This window comes from Cydia pomonella, chromosome 18 (genome assembly GCF_033807575.1).
Source record: "Cydia pomonella isolate Wapato2018A chromosome 18, ilCydPomo1, whole genome shotgun sequence".
NCBI classification, from domain to species: Eukaryota; Metazoa; Arthropoda; class Insecta; order Lepidoptera; family Tortricidae; genus Cydia; species Cydia pomonella.
In genome coordinates, this window is record NC_084720.1 from 8,317,113 (window position 1) to 8,339,734 (window position 22,622).

The window sequence follows — 22,622 nt, forward strand, 5'->3', positions numbered from 1 at the left end:
GTACTACTTTAGCCCGAATTATATCGATCGTATCGATTCGATATATTTCTAAATCATTCGGTTTAAAATTTCAACGTACATAATCATAAAAATATTGGGAGACTGGTGAAAATATTATTACAAGATTTGATCGGACTTTTATTACGAAAACCGGGATCTTCCGGTACCGGAGTAGTTTATAGAAAACTAAAGGCCCTACCACTAAAAAAGGATGTTGTTTATCTGCCTCTCTAACCCTCGAATATACAAGAGCGATAGAGTCGGATGACGAAATTTTTATATTCGGTATCTCCATGTTCGGTACACGGTTTGGGACACTGACCAAAGTTACTGGCAACTACTATTAGCATCCTTGGCATTTAAGGGTTGAAAGCGAGCTGCGAGCGACTCGTATAGTTATTTGGTTTTTGTTTCGACATCCAAAACAAACAAATGAATTTTAATAGAACATTATTTTATTCACATGCAACTTAACAAAAATGTAAAAAAAATAATCAGCTTACATGAATAAAAAAATACAAAACTGTATTTATCTAATAATTTATTTCAAAGTAGGGGCTAATTAATTATTGAGATGCAAGTCTTTCCGGACTGTGTACGCACACACATGCATCATATATTTTTCGTATTCTAGGAAATTATTTATGGCTTGCTGTCTGACTTCTTCCCAGGCGTAGAGGTCCCTGTATATCGGTCGCACGTACTTCATACGGCCTTGTTTGTTGACGAAATCTAATGCCTCCGATAGTTTGTCTAGGTCTTTACTTCTGATACACAATCTCAGCCATCTAAAAAGAAAAAGATTACATGGTTACAATTACAAATTATGCTGGCGTTGTGTGTTGCGTGTTTATTCCTACCTATTTAAAAATTTCTTACTCACAATAATGTGCTGAAGAGCCCAAACGCATTGTGCATTTATTATCAATTAAAGCTAAACCACTACAAAATGTTGATATTCATAATATTTAGAAAATGTAAATGATAATATGTAGGCCCAGTAAATCTGATAATACTAAGAATTGATTACAAAAACTGACAACATAGGTGGTGCCTATCGTCGTAATCGTAACACTCAGGACATTTTATGTTGAATTTAAAACTCGACTTCAAAACTCGAATTGAATTTGTACTTGTACAAGTACACGGGGACTTACGAAGCTATAAAAATGTATAACCATATGATAGTATAACTTGGGGCTCACCTGTACTTAATTTCAGCGTTTTTACCCGTATCCAGTTTATACGCCTGTCCCATACTGCGCAGGCTATCCACGGACAGCGGCGGGCGTTCGATCAGTTCTTGCAGCAGGTGAATTATTTGGTGAGGCGTGAACACTTTGACGTCGTCGAATTTGAACTCGTGGTTGTCGTTGATTTGTCCCAATAGTGTTGTGATCGCTTTGGTCATTGAAGTGTCATAGCTGGAATAAAGAATGGAATTAGTATTATGCCCTTAATGAAATGATTTTAGTCTACAATGACAGTATCGAGTGTCTCACAAAATATCAGATGTGAGTATTGTTATCCCTTAATGCCATTTACTGGACAAAACAACGGAATACTTAGTCGTGTTTTCACTTAGTTTTCTATGTAAACATTTTGTTTTGAGCAAATGTTTGCTCTTCTCATTGAGGGCCGATACAGATGACGTTGCAGTGGGCGTGCAGTTTCCAAACAAATTGCAGTCGGGTTGCAGTCCATCTGTACCAGCGGCACATATAAGTTGAATAAAAATCAACCTTATTTTGATACTAGTATGGTTCACTATGTCTCTGAAATTGTGGTAGTAATTTGCGACTTGGTTGTCACGTGACGATTTTACCAATGGCCAAAATAATAACAAACTCACTCAGGAATAACCGGAGGCATGCCGCTGGTGTTCAGCCACGCATTCCAGTCGACACCGTTCAATTTCTTATTGTCGCTGAAGTACTTGAGCAGGTAGGCCTTGAACTGGTCCGTGTCCAGGGACTTCCGCGCGAAGTGGTTCAGGTACGAGCGCAGGAAGTCGTCGAAAACCTCTGGAAAGGGAGAAAGGATTATGTTACTAAGGACTGGATTATTAACCACTTTAAGAGCAAGGACCAGGAGGCAAAATTTTGTTATGAGATGTAGCCAGCGTAGAGAGTATGATAGCGCCAAGAACGGCTATACATGATATGGCGTAAGCTGTTAATTGAACATGCTTTTAAGTTAAGATTGTAGAGTTTTTTCAATGATTAACTATACTGCGTCAGGTAATATTGAACAATTTTCACTATTAGACCAACTCAGTAAATATAAAATAGTGTCTATAGTGTAGGAAATAAAGGTAGTGGACCCCGCAGTAATTCCTCTGCCAGAAAAAACTTTACAGTATGATAAAGTATCAATAAATAAAAAGTATTGTCTTAATTTCCAAAGAATAATAATAATAGGATTTAAGTAAATACCTAAAGTATTAAATCGTTAATATCTTTTTACGGAAAAATGCTCCGTTCAAACTTTCTTCACCAGACATATTCATGTAACGTATTACAACAATATATGAAATATCCAAAAAAATATCCCAGTAGAAATACCAATATTAATAAAATATAATTTTTGGACGTGTCTTGGACCGGAAAATTACTCCGTCTAATTTTTTCACTGGAATGCCATTTTATTGCCGTTTTATAGCTACAAAATGAAAATCTAAAAAAAAATCCATGTAAATATACTATTTTCAGAAATTGCCTTTTTACTCGCTGTGAAAAATTTCTCTATCCATTTTATTTATTGAATTAAGATCACAGTTTTATTTCCATCCAACTATAAAAACATCCAAAAAAATAACGAGCGTATTAAAAACTTAACATATCGGGAGCAGTGTGTAGGGAGCGGGGTGTACAAGCGGGGTGCGGGAGCGGTACCGGCCGCCGCAAGCGCGCGCGCCGCGCCTGCCCGGCGGTGGCAGCTTGCTACTTCTCTATTCATTCGCGTATCGCCTAGGTGCATAGGTTACTGTTGTTAAAAATATTTACAGTACATATGACACTACTTTACCGCACTAGTGCGATAATTAGCACATTACGTAACTATGTCGAAAATGGAAAGGGCCATATGTACTGTAAAACGCTGTACGATACATGTGCGAATAGGTAATTCGCAACTCGTGTCGATTTAAAACACTCCCTTCGGTCGTCTTTTAATGTATCGCCACTCGTTTCGATTCGCCTATTTTACGCACTTGTATCGTAATGTACTATTCTACTTGTTTCTTTTTTGACCTGCCGTATGCCTGCCTGTCTGTGTAGTACCTACCGTAAGTATAGTCTCTACCGTACCTACAAATGAAGTAGGTAGGTTATGCGATGTGTCTAATTTAAATATTTATATTCTTAAATTCAATTTATTCAATTCGAGTCGTACGTATTAGGCCATCAAACGAAGGAAAAAACGGGGAAATAATTCGTGTATAAGCGAATTTTGGCATAGTTGTAGATAAAGGTACCTTACATAACATACTGAAAGTACTGATAGAGGGGGGTGGCGCTATTGTGTACGGGGGAGGGAGGGTTTAAATGTCCCTTTTTTAGTTTATCTTAAATAACTCGTGAACGGTGGCCCATATCAAAAAATGATCTATCACGCAAATCATCTATGTAACATTTCCTACAAGAAAAATTCAGTACACTTTTTACTAGGATCAATATTTAAAAAGATATTAAAGCGGGAAAATTAATTAAAATCAATTTCCTGGTCCATTTTTCTATATTTTCGTAAACGGTGGCAATTAGCAAAAAACGCTGTAAAATGTAAATAATCTACACAAAACTTCTACAAAAAAGATTCAGTACCCTTTGTGAAAGGATCAATATTTAAAAAGATATTAAAGAGGGAAAGTTAATAAAACCAATTCTAAGGTTCATTTTCATTATTTTCGTAAATAATTTGTAAAGTATGACCCATAGCAAAAAAAAATGTCTTATACATAAATAAGTAACATAAAATTTTCTATAAGAAATATCTAGCACACTTTTCGCTAGGATGAATATTTAAAAAGATATTAAAGCGGGAATGTTAATAATAATCAATTTTAAAAACCCTTTTTAGTTTTCATAAGTAACTCGTAAACGGTAGCCCGTAGAAAAACACGTTCTTATACATAAAGAATGCACATAATATTTCCTACAAAAAATAATTCGATCACTTTTCTCTAGGATCAATATTTAAGAAGATATTATAGGGGGTAAATCAATTCATAGGTACTTTTTTTAGTTGTTCGTAAATAACTATTAAACGGTGCTCCAGTGCAATAAGAATGTTAAACATAAATACTTAATATAAAATTTTCTGGAAAAAAGATTTATTACACTTTTTCTTTAGGATCAATATTATTGAGATATTAAACGGCGAAAGTTAATTTTAATCAATTCTGCACATTATTTGTGTTTCTCGCTTTAAAAGCTTAATAAATATTGATCTTAGGGAAAAGTGTTCCGCATGTCTTTTGTAAAAAAATTATTATAATTGTTTATATACACATTTATATTTTTTGCTATAGGTCATACTTTACAAATTATTTACGAAAAACTAAAAAAAGAGACCTGAGGATTCATTGTAAGTAACTTTGCTCCTCTTTGACTAAAAAATCGGACAAGTGCGAGTCGGACTCGCCCACTGAGGGTTCCGTACTTTTTAGTATTTGTTGTTATAGCGGCAACAGAAATACATATAAATATAAATATTTCTGTCATAGCATGCCAAACTATAATTCTAAACGTAACCAGCGACAATGATATCGCTCGGAGCGCACGTGAGACAATTGCATCGACGCGGCTGCTAGCTCTAAATGGCCCTTTTTTAGTTTATCTTAAATAACTCGTAAACGGTGGCTCATATCAAAAAATGTTCTTTCACGCAAATCATCTAAATAAAATTTCGAACAAGAAAAATTCAGTCCACTTTGTTATTTAAAGATTAGGCGGGAAAGTTAAATAAAATCAATTTTATTGTCCATTTTTCTATATTTTCGTAAACGGTGGCAATTAGCAAAAAACGCTGTAAAATGTAAATGATCTACATAAAACTTTCTACAAAAAAGATTCAGTACCCTTTGTGAAAGGATCATTATTTAAAAAGATATTAAAGAGGGAAAGTTAATAAAACCAATTCTAAGGTTCCTTTTCTTTAGTTTTCGTAAATAATTTCTAAAGTATTACCCATAGCAAATAATGTCTCATACATAAATAAGTAACATAAATTTTTCTATAAGAAATATGTAGCACACTTTTCGCTAGGATGAATATTTAAAAAGATACTAAAGCGGGAATGTTAATAATAATCAATTTTAAAAACCCTTTTTAGTTTTCGTAAGTAACTCGTAAACGGTAGCCCGTAGCAAAACACGTTCAAACATAAATACTTAACATAAAATTTTCTAGAAAAAAGATTTCTATTCTTTTTCTTTAGGATCAATATTATTGAGATATTAAACTGCGAAAGTTAATTTTAATCAATTCTGCACATTATTTGTGTTTCTCGCTTTAAAACTTTAATAAATATTGATCTTAGGGAAAAATGTTCCGCATGTCTTTTGTAGAAAATTTTATTATAATTGTTTATATATATATATATATTTTTTTTTTGCTATAGGTCATAATACTTTACAAATTATTTACGAAAAACTAAAAAAGAGATCTGAGGATTCATTGTAAGTAGCTTTGCCCCTCTGACTAAAAAAAACCCAACAAGTGCGAGTCAGACTCGCCCACCGAGGGTTCCGTACTTTTTTAGTATTTGTTGTTATAGCGGCAATAGAAATACATCATCTTTGAAAATTTCACCTGTATATCACAGTTCATGAGATACAGCCTGGTGACAGACGGACGGACGGACAGCGGAGTATTATTAATAGGGTCCCGTTTTAGCCTTTGGGTACAGAACCCTAAAAAGGACCTGGAAACTGATTATAATGAATTTTAATATCTCATTAAATATTGATCCTAGCGAAAAAAATTACGGAACTTTTGTTGTACAAAATTACATTTCTATTATTAATGTATAAAGATCTTTTTGCATTGGGCCACTGTTTACGAGTTAATTACGAAAAACAAAAAAATTAGGGACTTGTAAATTGTTTGTGATTTACTTTCCCCCTTTAATATTGTTTTAAATATTGATCCTGGAGAAAAGTGGTCTGTATGTTTTTTGTAGGAAATATTATGTTAATTATTTATGTATAAGAACCTGTTTTGTTATGAGCTGCCGTTTAAGAGTTATTTACGAAAAATTAAGAAGTGACTTTAAAGTTGATTAGTATTAATATTCCCGCTTTAGTATCTTTTTAAATGTTGATCCTAGCGAAAAGTTTCATATATCTTTCTTGTAGTAAAAATTATGGTTAATATTTATGTATGAGAGATTTTTTGCTATGGATCATACTTTACAAATTATTTACGAAAAACGAAAGAAAAGGAACCTTAGAATTGATTTTAATTGACTTTCCCCCTTTAATATCTTTTTAAATATTGATACTCTCAAAAAGTTTACTGAATCTTTTTTGTAAAAAAAATGTGTAAATAAACTATTTAAGTTTAACAAGGTTTTTGCTATTTACGGGTTATTCACGAAAATATAGTAAAATGGACCATAAAATTGATTTTAATTAACTTTCCCGCTTTAATATTTCTTAAATGTTGATCCTAGCGAAAAAGTGCACTGAATCTTTCGATTCGGCAATTTTATATATATTATTTACGTTACAGAACATTTTTTGCTATGGGCCACCGTTTACGAGTTATTTAAGAAAAACTGAAAAAAGGGACCTTTAAACTCAGTCAGTCTATGTGGGCGTCTAAAGAAGGTAGCTGGCAGGGACTGGATGCAGAAAACGGGAAAACGTGCTTTGTGGCGCATCTGGGGGAGGCCTATGTCCAGCAGTGGACTGCAACAGGCTGACGATAATGATGATAAAGTATCTTTCAGCTTATAGTACAAGTTTCATCAAAACTGGTTCAGTAGTTTTAAAGATCTCGATGGTTAAGTTTTAAGATATCGCAATTTATTAACGATAAGCATACAATAAGTAGGTAATCTTTATTACGTGGCAAAAATTCTAGAACCTAGTTGTTTTTGACGTCGGTTGTTATTAACGTCTTTAGCGTGATATTATTCTAATCAATGTTATATAAAACTGCGTAAGTATATATTATTCGGTACAAAGAAAACGCAAAAAACACTAAATGTAGTGTAAAGACTCACACATCAGTGACAACGACAACTCCCTTCTTAAGTGTGGACTGCGGGTCACGCGGTCGGGTCGTACTAGTAGCACAAGGACACTAATCTGCACTTAACTGCTAAAGGAAGACTGTACATTATTGCGTAACCGCGGGATGGATTTATCTTCGCTTCAAAAATTTCGGTGTTCTGGATGATATTTCTTTTGGATATTTTGAATTTAAGTGTATACGTATATATTTAGTATATATTTAAAAGAATACAGGCTGAGAAATTTTCCACTCTCAGTTTTTAATAGTTGTAAAATACATACATTTGGGTATGTATTTTTTTTGGATATTCTTACCCACTACGCCAAATTATATTCTAAGATCATATAAGAAGAAAAAAATTACAGAGCAATTTTCCGATGAAAATGAGCGTCAAAAAAGGAATTATCATTAAAAAAAATCTCATGTTTGACAAAATTTTTAGATTTTTTTCTAGTATTACATACTGATACAAATAACTTATTTGGTAAAATAATTTTGGACAGAGGAATTACTCGGTTAAACATATAAACAGATTTATATTTTTACGTATAAATACCTAACTTAGGTTTTTTTTTTTTGGATATTTATATGTTAGTTTCGGCTCATACTATACAATAACCAAGCAAAATTTCATGGACTGAGAAATTATTGCATGGGTCTCCATACAACAACTTGCTAGATTTACTACACTACTATTCGACAATGATGTGGCAAGCGTAAGTTTTGCTTGGACGAGAAATAGTAATGAAAATAGCAATATGTTAATATGTAAGTGCCCATGAATGTAAGCTATGGACGTCAAGTATTTGATGCTCATAATGAAGAATTGGTGATTTACTTAACCCTTTGAACCCTTTACATCATTAACAAAAACGTCACTTACACGCCAAGGTCACGGGCGCAAGTGAGTTCATGTTAACCTTACTTGGAAGTGTGAATGTTAAGTACTTTGTCCTTGGCGCTGTGGGCACGACTAGTAATGACGACTTTAGGTGTTCTTGGCATTCAAAAGGTTAAAAAACATAGCACTCCACAATGCAAAATGGAAATTCGAACCACCCTTACCCGGCCCGCCAACTAGATCCTCTAGATATCTCAAAAACAGCGACCCCTTCTCATAAGGGATCGTCGAGAACGCATCATCAGGATGAACTCCTTTTAGGTCCACCACCAGCCGTGTCAGTGGATTGGTTTGGCCAAGGTCACTGACCTGAAATGTTAGACAGTGTTAGAACAGCTTACCAGGGCCACCGACTAAGTCCTCGAGGTAACGGAGGAAGAGGGAGCCCTTTTCGTAAGGGACGCGGGAGAATGCGTCGTCCGGGTGGACTCCTCGGAGGTTCACTTGTAACTGGGTTAGGGGGTTGGTGGCACCGATGGTGTTCACCTGCAAAAAGGGGTTCAAGATTCAACTGCTCTAGTAATTAGGGTGAATTTCAATTCATTTAATAATTATTGTTGTAGTAATTACCAATGGAGATATTTTGACGGTAGTCAAATTAAACCAATAGATAGGTAGGATACGTTTGTTAGGTTGCTTCAGATGCCCGAAGAGCAAACTGTTCAAACTGTAGCACCGCGTAGGAACGAGACCATGATTCACGATATGCTTAGGAACTTCATGATCTGCCTGATTTTACGTTCAGCCGCCGACCGATATAATTTTAAAAGGCTGGCAGTTTTATGTCTGTACACGACGTGTTGTGCCTAGCCTCTATGGTGTGGTATGCATTCATGGTAGCCTATGAACGCGTACAACTCCAGGGATGACACATGGGCATTGCCGACCCTTTAAAAACGTGTTCATACCTCGTTAAGGTTCCTTAGTAAACTACAAACCCTTTCAGTTTCATCATCTGTCCGTTCGTCAGTCAGCTGCTTAACTCTGTTTAAAGTACTCTCATGCTAGACTCAACAGACAGGATCTCCAAAAAACTGCGACAAAGAGTCCACCACGACAGTTTGACAGCACTCACCGCCTCAGTCAATTCCTGGAGCCCCAGCAAGCTATGGAAGTCCCTGCTCCTCTTGGCCTCCGCGCTGTCATCGATGAGCGAGGCGCCGACCTTCCTCTCCAGGAACACGGTAAAGCCCTCGTTGAGCCAGAAATGCTCGAAGTTCCTGTTTGTGACCAGGTTTCCTGTCCAACTGTGCATGATCTCGTGGACTAATACGTCTGCTAAGCTTCTGTCACCAGCCTGAAAAAAAGGATATTAGTAATAAAAAGTCACAGCCACCAGCAGATCGTCCACACGTATAGCCCGCATAACCAGTTGTTTCTTAATCTATGAATAAAGGTATGGAATTGGTACATTTTACCTAACATCAAATGAGGTAGTTCTGTTTTTTTAATATGTTGGTAGTGATGAAATGGTAATATTAAATCCAAGTTTTCGACCTCCAAAGCCCTTGGGATCATTGTAAAGTACATGAAAATCCATTAAATTTTATTAAAAAGTAATAATTTTTTTTTTTAAAACAATCCACCGAGACCCGGAGTTACGGCAAAAGTCCCAATACACACTTTCAAGAAGATGAAATTTGCAATTAATTGACAATATAATCTTAATAGTCTAAGTTAGCCAAATAGTTTCTACGGCTTCTCAAAAGTTTGCAAAATTTTGAACTAATTGTAACTGCAAAAAAGGTTGTATCGTGGTTGCAGGGAAGCCGGACTCCAATGCTCAGCTGTTTGCAACTACAGCAATGGTCAATCCTGCGAGAATATACCAGACCCGAGATGTGTGCCGACACTGAAAAACCATTCATTGGTGATCCACCATCAGATGACGATTACGACCTGCCTGATCAGGTTGGCGAAGAAACGCTACCACATACGCTGGGTGCAAAAGAAGTGCCGTGGATTCAGAGGACAAGCGTAGTCCATCAAAGATATACAAGAGATGCGAGTTATAACAAGTTCCCTCACTGTACTGTATATTATACACACAATGATCCGAAGGGCTTTCGAGGTCGAAAACTTGGATTTTTCATTACTATTTCATCACTAATAACATACATAAAAAACAGAACTACCTCATTTGATGTAAGGCAACACCTCTTGTTTGGTACGATTTCCATGTTTTTGTATTATAAATGTTTATCACCAGTAAAGTAGGTGTGACGAACGTCAAGCAGGGGTTCTCCATCCCCCCGTACGGGAAAGAAGGCGGGAGCACGAGCAAGTCGTATTGCGTCCACACGTACGGGCCGCATAAGCGCTCGGCAGCTTGTAGGTATTTTTCCGTCTCGGCGAATTCCCAAGCGCTCTTTTCGATTTCCTCCTTCTCTGACCATACTCGGGACCTGTGAATGTGAAGGTTACATATTAATTATGTCAAAATTAAAGAACATCTTATTTAATACCACGTCAATATCGTTAATCTTACATAAAAGCTCTATGATATGAGTTCTCTTACAACATAAATAGACAGCCAAATATAGACTATTTTCTAGAAAAAGTGATATAAACACAAGAATGATAGTGATCAGTGTCACCATTTTTTTCATTTCTTAAAGAGCATTAATGAACACCTAGTACGAGACACTATAGAATTAGTAGTAGTAGTAGTAAAACTCTTTATTGTACAGAAATGAAAACAAAACAGGAAATAAAAAACTTATACACAAACAACACTACTACTACTACACACTACTACACTACACTACACTACTACACTACACACTACGCTACTTATAGTACAAAGGCGAACTTTAAGGGGTCTCTTCCAGTTAACTTTTAAATTATTAGTTTCCTTACCTTGGCGCAAGTTCTCTGGACCAGAACTAGAGAATAATAAACTTTTCAGAAGCTCTCAGCTCATCATATGTAATTTATACCTCGGCCCGAGATATAGAGCAGATACGCCGGAATAGGCACAGGTTGCCAGAAGGTAGCTTTGGCACCGCGGCTCTCCCCGCGGAGAGCGCTCATGAGAACAGTGAACTCTTCAAGAGCTGTCACCTTATTGTAATTAACCTTGCAATATATTTACCTAGGCCCGAGTTCTCTAGACTCCAACACGCCCACAGCAATAGCCAGCAGATACGCCGGAATAGGCACAGGTTGCCGGAAGGTTGCTTTAGCTCCGCGGCTCTCCCCGCGGAGAGCGCTCATGAGAACAGTGAACTCTTCAAGAGCTGTCACCTTATTGTAAGTAATCTTGCAATATATTTACCTAGGCCCGAGTTCTCTAGACTCCAACACGCCCACAGCAATAGCCAGCAGATACGCCGGAATAGGCACAGGTTGCCGGAAGGTTGCTTTAGCACCGCGGCTCTCCCCGCGGAGAGCGCTCATGAGAACAGTGAACTCTTCAAGAGCTGTCACCTTATTGTAAGTAATCTTGCAATATATTTACCTAGGCCCGAGTTCTCTAGACTCCAACACGCCCACAGCAATAGCCAGCAGATACGCCGGAATAGGAACAGGTTGCCGGAAGGTTGCTTTAGCACCGCGGCTCTCCCCGCGGAGAGCGCTCATGAGAACAGTGAACTCTTCAAGAGCTAGCTGTCACCTTATTGTAAGTAATCTTGCAATATATTTACCTAGGCCCGAGTTCTCTAGACTCCAACACGCCCACAGCAATAGCCAGCAGATACGCCGGAATAGGCACAGGTTGCCGGAAGGTTGCTTTAGCTCCGCGGCTCTCCCCGCGGAGAGCGCTCATGAGAACAGTGAACTCTTCAGGTGCTGTCACTTCCGCGTCGTATGTGAACTTCACGGCTGGCGTGTCTTGGCAGGGGATGATGGAGCGTGCGTGGATGGGCTATAAACAGTAAAAAAAAAAATTCGAATGGTTACAATTGTTATAAAGTTAAAGAAAAAATCGTGTGATATGACGCAGTTTGACGAAATGTTTTCATCAATTGTTGAGGTTCTACGAGAAGATGGATGTACGTCTTTCTACAGTGAATGTTTTTTGTTGTATCTTAGTGTGGAAAGTTGCCTAGATACAGCCGATGTCTATGGTAACATTATTGTTTACCTATTTTTGTTTTCTTTTAAATTTGTTCGTAGTTTTGCATTGATTTTGTATACCCAATACTGTTATGCAGTATAACTATTTTGAATTTAAAATTAAAACATGTAATCTTTTGATAACCAGAGATACAACATGTACAAATGTACCGAGCCGTACAGAGCTATTTACCTCGGTGGTAGAATTACAATCGATAACTCCTTTTTCAAAAGCGTCTAGTATATTATACCTTAGACATTTTCAACCCCTTTTGGACGTTCGGTCCGGTCGTCGTCGTCGGACGGTCTAGTCTATTTGAAATAATCATAGAAAAACATAAAATAATTGGTCTCACCTGACATTGACTGAAGAGGTATGGGTGCTTCTTACCCGAGGTCTGGCTCGGTTCAAGCCACTGCAGGGCGGACGCGGTTTGCGAAGATGCATAGTCTATTTTAATTTTTAACCTGCAACAACATTATTAGTGTAAACAATGAAAGAGATTGTGGTGATTCGCCACATGGGGGTAATATTTTGTAGTTTAGTTGGTACGGTAGAGCAGCGAAAGATCGAATCTTGCATGAGACGGTGATCTTCCCATACTTTCTTAAAGTACTTTCAAAACATCCACTTTCAATATTAGGCGAGTCCACACAAAGCGAGCATATACGCGCGAGACAATTTCCTCACGCACAAACCGGCCAGTGTAGACGTGCCTCGGCCGAGGCGGAGCGCTCAGGCGAGGACAACGCGCGCGCTGCCTCGGCCGAGGCACGTCTACACTGGCCGGTTTGTGCGTGAGGAAATTGCCTCGCGCGTGTGCTCTGTGTGGACCCGCCTCTTCAGATACGAGAGAAATATATGTCATCATCATGAACTTAAGAGTTATTCTCTTGCCGATGGAGTACAGGTATCGTTATCTATTAGAAACATCACATTTACACTATTACGTCTATTACTCTCTTTTAATTAAGTAGGTACTTAATCATTTTTTACAGCTACAACAATATTTGCTATACATTTAAGTTGCAAAAAACAATGGGATACGATACAGAGCAAACAAATACCGATAAATCATTAAATTCTTATCATGATGAATGTGGCGAAGGTTATATATAGTACGAACAATGACAATATTAAATATTTACACTCTACTGTGATATGCAATGAAAATGAATAAAAAATTATTATATTTTGTTTGGTGTTTTCAGCCCATATTTACGACAGACTTGACCCAAATAGCAGAACAAGAACCCCGTTCTTAGACTGTGCTCTGACCAACATGGTTACAGAGACATAAATAGAAATACACTACCTACTTACCTATAGTTTGTCAAAGGGCTATCTCATTTCAAACATAGACAGAGGGAGTCACACTATCTTTGTCTTACACTAGTACTAGCATCCAAAAGAAAAGGATGAGTATAGTTTTTTTTGTTCTTATTTACTGACAAATTGGTTTGACCAACTATATATTACATATCCTACTGGCTAAACGTATACTTCCGAAAAGTGTTGGCCGAACGTTAATTAAAACTGACCATTAAATTAACCATTACAAATTGAACCGTAAGCCGTAACGGACGGTTACAGTTTACGGTTCAATTTGTAATGATTAATGGTCAATTGCATTAACATTTCGGCCGACACTGCTTCCGACAGATATGACATGAGCAACAAGACGACAATTACAATAACTACAATAGGGTGCACTGGGCAACGTAGTTGCACTGAAATCAATAAATAAGCTACCTACACCTACTAATACTACAAACATTCATTGCTAACCTACTCTTAATGTCGGGCGGCTGTTCCGGGCCATACTTCCGACACACTTCACATGAACAGCAGGACGCGGACGACTCGACCGAGCAACTTGTTAGAGACGGTGGGGTCGGACACTGCGTGCTTTTTATTTTGTAAAACGTGTCGTGGAACGACAAGGATGTACATCCTGCCATAGATGTTGTGGCACGCCTAGGAAATGTAGTGACACTAAAAATTAGATTAAGAGCGGCAGGGTTGGACAATAGATAAAGATAGAGCGGAGCGCGCTCCCTAAACTTACTTTAGTATATACATTATTATTTTTTAATTAATAATTATGATAGCTTGAAAAGTAACCAATTTCAAGGAGGTTTAATAATCTGGGTAAGTAATACAAGATATAAGAACATATACGATAATATTCATGTTGTATACGCTCACATGGTATAAACTTGATTTGTATACCGTTCAAGTTGTATAACGAACGTTTGATATAACATCAAAATATCTATTTTTGTTAAGTATAACGTTATTTAAGTATAATATCATTATATATAACGATCATTATGTATAACGTCCATAATATCTAAGATTTATAATGTATATTACTCAATGCATCTAACACCAAAATGCATAATGCTCATATAGAATAATAACTACAAAAAGAGTGTTCGTGAGTGTTTTAACCTAACCTACTTTTCAGGCAGCAGTTTGTTTTCTGTAGAGGTCGCGATTCTAACCTAACCTACTTTTCTGGTAGCAGTTTGTTTTCTGTAGAGGTCGCAGTTCTAACCTAACCTACTTTTCTGACAGCAGTTGGTTTTCTGTAGGGGTCGCAGTTCTAACCTAACCTAACCCACTTTCCTGCCAGCAGTTGGTTTTCTGTAGAGGTCGCGGTTCTTACCTAACCTAACCTACTTTTCTGGTAGCAGTTTTTTTCTGTAGAGGTGGCAGTTCTAACCTAACCTAACCTACTTTTCTGGCAGCAGTTGGTTTTCTGCAGGGGTCGCAGTTCTAACCTAACCTAACCCACTTTCCTGCCAGCAGTTGGTTTTCTGTAGAAGTCGCAATTCTAGCCTAACCTAACCTACTTTTCTGGCAACAGCTTGTTTTGTATAGGGGTAGCAGTTATAACCTATTTAGTATATCATACGCTATTATATTTTACAATAATTATACTAAAAGATAGTATATACTATGATTGTATATGAACTGAGTTTAGAGTATTTGAGTGTTATACATGATATCATTATACAAAATGAGTATTATGTTAATTGACCGTTATTCCTAATAAAAATATAGATTTTGTTATTATAGCAAACGTTCATTATATCTTGTGAACGTTATTAAAATGAAATTATATATTATGTAGTTATATCTCATGGGACGCACCCTAATAATCTATTGTACAAAAACTCCAGGCAACTCATCATTATCGATTGAACCTTATATTTCACTTAGTGTCAGTTCAGTTGTTAATCGTAATCACCTAAGATGCTGTCTACAAAAAATGTGCTATTTTCAACCAAAAGGGTACTTACTTATGGTCGGTTGTCAATAAGGCGATATTTCCATAAAGCTTCAATTTGAAATCAACCTTATCGCCAACCAACAATGTGGTGCCTTTTAGTTGAAAACGTCACACATATTGATCTAAAATTGATCCCGTTCCCTAAAATTACTACATAAATAAGAATCCCTAAAATTTGTAAATAAGACTGGCAAAATGTAACCTATGTTGAATAACATTAGTTACTTACACCCAGTGTTGGCCGAACGTTAATTAGAATTGACCAAAAACCATTACAAATTGAACCGTAAACCGTACCGGACGGTTATAGTTTACGGTTCAATTTTTAATGGTTAATGGTCAATTCTAATTAACATTCGGCCAACACTGCTTACACCTAACATCAAAAATATACAAGTTGTTTGGGTAATTCAGTCCCATGCTGTGTTCATTTGAAAAGCATTAGAACTACTTACGTCTCTCCCGCTATTTCTGTTTTAGGCAGCTTTATAGTCAACTTGGAGCCAAAGTTGGGTAAATCATCCCCAAGTGTGTACTTCAAGGGGGTGCCATCTTCTAATTCAATTGAGTGGATGGTAAGATTGCTTGTGTCAAGAATCTGAAAACAATATTTAAGGTCAATGTGGCGAAGACCGTCTATCAGGTAAGATCGTTTAAAAGCTCTTTCATCGCTCCTAACTCTTGCATTTGTACACATACTCTACTTATGAAGATTGGTAGATTAGAAAGTGTGAAGCTCTTCCTTTCTGGCTGTCTCTAAGTGAAGTCAGTGAAGTGTGTACACAAATTCGAGAGTTCTTGCTCGATGACAGTCTTACCAACCAAAAATTGTAAGTGCCGGTTTTATCTACATTGACCTTATATCCTCCTAAGGCCCAGCCATAGAAATGAAAAATCCTAAATTTGCCACTAGAATTTGAACCTATAGTGCAGGGAATACAATTGATTTTATTTTGTTTGAAAATTGAATTAAACAAACCAAATGCAACTCTGTTCCAATTGAATATGATTTAAATTTCATCGAACTGAATAAGTCCTATTGGTAGGACCTTGGGCCTTACGAGGATATGTATTAGAAAGGGTAGTCGAATTTGTATGGAGAATCAATCCCAGATATGAAATTTATTGTACTTTACTGAGTGATTCATCCAGACATAACATGTGATTTCGCCAAATACCAACACTAAAATGCTGCAAGTAAAAAAAAAGTTTTTTTTTTAACTTGTATTAAGGTTGACAACTGCGCAATTTGGTAAGGGTGCTTACTGGGCACTGCGGCCTAAATAAGCACATGCTCACTATGGGGAAACGTGACATGGGACGGGGCAGATTGCATGGAGGCAGAGGAGACGCTTTTGCACATCCGCGCAGAGTGCCCTTGCCTAATGCGCACTCGTGACTCAATCCTGGGCAGACACATATTACGTCCGGAGGAGTTAAGGTCTCTCGAGATCAAGAAGATCCTGCAGCTGTTTGATGTTGCAGGTTTGCATCGAGAGTTGTAGTAGGTGGCGATCACAATAGATCAGGAATGGTCGCAATGATATTTAGGCTGTAGAGCCTTACATAGCCCCTAACAAAGAAGAAGAAGGTTTTGGTTTTAAAGTGGTAAATAATGAATATCTGAAATTTGAGGTTAAAAAATTGTAACAATATAATCAGTTCCAGGTCTTTCCTGTACTCGTCTAAAAAATGTTTTGTGTTGAAATGTTGATATACAAACAGACATAGAGAAGTAGATGTGAAAGTTGACATGATTAGCACAGTATTATCTCTCAAATGATAATGTCAATAGGATGACAGATCTAAAGATGTTATTGGATTAGATAACAATGGCACTTAGCTTTTCGATAAATTTATTTACTGGTGGAATTTGCCTTATAATTTTAACTTGGAAGTGGTACATATGACCATAATTTCTGCCAACCTTGTAATAATGACCGTCACATAAACAATGAAAAATAATGTAAGTGATTAACATTACTGCAATAAAATGCAATGGTTTACTACTGTGTTGCAGAAAGTTGTTTATTACAATTTTGTATTGCATAATTTTACTTGGTAGAAATATCATTTGGCACACTGTTTTTCACATAAATATTATGTGAAAAACTGTTACTTTGCAGAATTTCTTTTTGCATAATATTTTTTGGCAGAAAACCCTAACCTAACCCACTTAAAAAATTCTGCCAAATGAATATAATGCGAAATGACTATAATGTCAAGTATTTATTTATGCGAAAGTATCATTTAAATAAAAGTTTTTCTGCCATTCATGTTATGCATAGTGTATTTCTGGCTAATAATATTATGCCAGATGAGGATAACAAATCCTCTTTATTGGACAACCTCAAAATCAATTTACAGAAGAAACACACACACATAATTCATAAAGACTAAGTAATCTCTTCTAGACAACCTAATACTAACCTAATATTTTCTGTACTAATATAATCCTTAGTGAGACCTTAGTGAGGAGTTACTGGACAAACTCGAGCGATTGCAAAATATTTGTATTCGATACATTTTCGGTCTACGTAAGTTTGATCATGTATCCCAGTTTCGATCTCAGCTTGGCTGGCTTCCGATTCGTCGTCGACGAGTTGTGCATGTCCTATCATTGCTTTTCAATGTTCTATTCAATCCTGCTTCGCCACCTTACCTTTCCGAAAGGTTTAGTTATTTAGCTACTGGTAGTGGTCATCGCCTTCAATCAAGCACCAATCTTTCACTAACAATTCCTTCCAACACGACGCGCACATACAAGAAATCCTTTACTGTCCATGCCGTTAAGTTATGGAACGAGATTCCGGTGTCCGTGAGGCAATCCCAATCTGTAGCATCACTCGAGGAGAAGCTTAAAAAATTGTGACTTTCCAATACTTTGGTTACGACTTCCTAGTTCCATTGAGTACTTCTACTTTTTTAATTTCCTTTACTTTTCTGGTTCGAATATATTATTATTGAATATATTACTATATATATTATATATTGAATATTTATTTATTTTTATTTAAATATATATATATATATATATGTATGCATTATTTTATGGTTATTTTTCTATCTATGTATATTTGTATCAATGTGTAGGTATTCAAAACGTGCATTTCATTAATTTCAGTGATTGTACACTTTTGTTTGTGTTTGTCATTCATTCACCATTACTTCTGTTTTACTCATTTCCTCAAAGGTTAACTGGAAGAGATCCCATACAGGGATAAGTTCACCTTTGTTGTATTTAATTTACTCTGTAACTGTGTTTTTCGTGTTTTTATTTCTATGTACAATAAAGTATATACATACATACATACATAATCATATTACAAAAGAAAATATTAATATTGCAATGAATTCCATAGACATTACTCTCTTTATTCAAATCATGACACTCCACAGCAAGTTAATTTGGTATCTAACGGACTTTAAATTGTATGCCATACCTACTTAACAATGATGAAGTGTGTTGTATGTCACATGTAAAAATATTAAGAAAAATAACAAAATCTGTCTTACCACTTCACCAGTGTCATCCAAAACATCTACAGTGATTAAGGCTGACCCACTTAGTACTTTCTTCTCAAAGTCCACATTGAGGGAGAAAGAGGTGTGTTTGACCACAGCTATCTCTGTAAAATATATGTAATTCAACATAACTTTTTTTTACTTTTGTTTATGTATGCCATTTTCAGCCAAGTGGTTTTTAATAAATCCTACTGCAATAGAAATGCAATACTATACTAATGCTACATTTAAGTACTAATACCTTTTGCTTGAAAACAGCTCATTTATTTAATGATAGTGCTTAATACCATCATGTAACCAGTTTTCATGATTCCCAAAAAAAAGTGCTACTGTAAAAAGTAATTTTATCACAATAAGCTGACAGAGACACTGACTGAGAGTGACAACCAGTCTAGCCTAGTTGATAGTGACCCTGCCTATGAAGTTGATGGTCCTGGGTTTGAATCTCGGTAAGGATATTTATTTGTGTGATGAACACAGATATTTGTTCCCGAGTCAGGAATGTTTTCTATGTATGTAAGTATGTATTTAGTAAGGATAACAAATGCATAGAAACGATTTTGCCGAATGAAGTACATATTTAGAAATAAAATATCTATACAATCTAAAGTTAAGATCTTCAACAGATGTATAATGCCAATATATACACATGAGGCGCAAACATGGGATGCAAACAAAAAATTAGCTATGAAATTAAAAATCAATCAGCGTAAAATGGGAAGCATACTAAGAAAAACTTACTTGAAAAATCCCTAATAACGAATTCGATGTAAAAGGCACATGAGATATATACTCCTAAAAAGCTCAAATGGGAGTGGGCAGGGCATGTAATAAGATACAATGACAACAGATGGACCCAAAAAACAACTACCTGGTACCCAAGAAAAATTACAAGGGTGCAGAAACTACTGAGGATCCGATGACAAAACTTCACAGGATTAATAATGATAATTTGGATAAAAATACAAATTATTAATAATATAAATTATATCAATAGTATAAAGTATAGACTTACCAGGCCGTGAGTATGAAGAAGGATCCAAAGGACTCAAAGCGCTCATGGTTGATGTGTGGCTTAAGAATAAACTGTAAAAGAAATTAACTAATTTTAAGAATTGTATTTTACTTATATTGCCCATTGTATTCACAGAGCTACTGACGAATTTACGAGTTACAGTTATTACTGCAATACATCAAGTGGTCAACTCTAGAATGCTCCCACTTGTCAACTGCCTATAATGTCAATACATAATGCAATCAAGTAGGTAGAAGCAATACTACAATCTTATGGGCACTATCACTACACATTACGAAAGTGGTTCTGTGTGTACTTTCAGAAGAGGCAGACACAGATGTAACTACAGATGTGTATGTGTGATGATATATTAGATAACCTAACAGGTTATTCCAGTCATTCAGTTATAATATATTAGAATACATATAATAAGATCCGTTTATATAATAAGATAATGAAATTAAATTCCTAAATTTTTTGTTATTTATACGATATTGTGTTACAGTAATCATTCCGGTACAAAGTTTATTTTAAAAGTACTAAGATATGTATTATAACTTACCGGTGTGTAGTAAATATAAAATACTGATTAAGCAAATTAAATAAAAGTAACTCCACTAATAATAAAAACTATTTTGTATGTAAACTATGAGTAGTCAAATAATGCTGATAATGATAAGGAATCACGAGAGATCAACCATTGGTTGGTACCTGTGGCAGTTGCGTTTTGTCTAGTTAGACATTCACAATAAAAAAAAGCGTTAAAATATAAGTATGAGTATGTAATTTTATGAATACTGTATTATAATTTTTAGTTTTAAAATAAGTGTGTTCGATATGGTATGAAACTATAACTTATGATTTTTTAATCGAAAACAACATTTTAGTTAAAGCAATAACTAAACGTAGTTAAATAAATGTACAAAAGTGAGGTTAGAATTACTGCTGTAGTTTTTTCAATTTACCTGTTCTTTAAAGGGTTTATTTTTCTGCTTATAATACTTTGCTCAGTAGTTTTCAATGTATACTTGAATTTTAAATTAGTTGATAATAAACCATAGGTTCTACTATTTTTAGTTAATACGGATAAACGTAAAGTAGGGCGAAAAAATGTAAACACTTTACCGGTGACAGCCATCATTATTACGTATCGTTTCCATCGATGTAAATAATTAGATTAGCCCTCAATGCTCAAAAGTGTAGTAACATTTTGAACGCGTGACGTCAGCGGCGTGAGTCATCAACATGGCGGTGTGACGCGCGCGTAGGTACGGTCAGCAAGCTCATCACACGTTCAAATTATTATCTCGTAATATTATTCTATGTAAATACATTTTAAAAATGTTGTACCGTCAGAACTTTAACGGAGAAGTAAAAATAAAACCAGTTATGTTTGAATAATCATTATTTATTATTCACCATGAAATAAAATTAACTTGTTAAGCTTTTGCCTTTTCGTCTTTTTTTATATTTTTGTGCATATGATGCAGGCGTACATCACTATAGTGCTTTATTATTGATTTTATTAAAAGAACTTTATGGTTCCATGTACACGGATGTTCCAAAGAATGGCCGTTTAGATTTCCAAAGACGTCTGATTGAATGAATAATTTCCGGCTGAATTGTGTGGGCAACCACTTGTCATCTCTTTGGTCTCGTTGTATTATTTTTATCCACTTTTCTCTATAACGCGGGTCTTGCGGGAATCTAAAACGTAAAAAAGTACTCAATACATAACAGAAATAGGAGTGATCCTTAAACTTTACCAATACCAATGAACACCTCGAACGGATCGTTCGTATTTTTCTTACCCTATGTATAGAGCTTAAAAGAAAATAAGGGCCACCAGCAATTTGGACATTACGTGAAACTTATTTTAAACAGTAATAAATTAACTTTAAAATAACTGTGATACAAAAATTTTGTAGTTAATTAGGCTAACAAACATTTAATGAAGTGGCCAAATGTTTCACTTTTTGGATTAATACGAAATCAGTCACACAATAAACCAGAAATTTGCAGACGGCCCTGCAGGCCCTCTTTTGAGCAGTATATAAAGCGCAGATAAAATTTAACTCGACATTACAATAAACTTAAAAGTAACTAATACTAGTAGCACAGAGATTAACCTTTTTTAGGTCGAAGCCAGCCAGCATAAACGTTATATGCGTGACATCAATTATTATTCTTGTTTCTCACTTTTAAGTTCACTTAAAAGTCGGTTGAAAATGTTAAATTTGATTGGGTTGCAAAATTTGCCTCAAACATATATTGCAACAAAAAACATTCATTTCTAATTTCCCAGATAAATAGACGAAGGAACATATATATTATATAGAATACTTAATTATATCATGTACGTCATTAGCACACAGTGAATATTATCAAATTGAACAATAATGCATAAATACGGATCGAAATAATAACGTTTTTTAACCGAATCATAAAAATTACAATTATAATCCAATGGCAAATAATATTTTGTACATTGAAATTATATTTAAAATAATATTTTGTACTTTGAAATCATATTTAAAATTAAAAAAATACAGCGTATCAAACTTGCTGTCGTTACCGAACTATTC

General features: G+C 35.6%; 1 protein-coding gene across 1 annotated transcript; it reads right to left on the bottom strand.

Moving 5' to 3' along the window:
- Positions 1 to 433: 433 nt before the first annotated feature.
- LOC133527763 (leukotriene A-4 hydrolase) lies at positions 434 to 21,164 on the bottom strand. Its single transcript, XM_061864924.1, is given in 12 exon segments — positions 434 to 788; positions 1,206 to 1,424; positions 1,853 to 2,024; positions 8,304 to 8,625; positions 9,215 to 9,436; positions 10,346 to 10,544; positions 11,787 to 12,007; positions 12,555 to 12,666; positions 15,953 to 16,095; positions 19,014 to 19,126; positions 20,038 to 20,108; positions 21,003 to 21,164. Coding segments are annotated over 11 exon segments (1,995 nt in total). The 5' UTR covers positions 20,084 to 20,108; positions 21,003 to 21,164; the 3' UTR covers positions 434 to 562.
- Between the last annotated feature and the right edge of the window lie 1,458 nt (positions 21,165 to 22,622).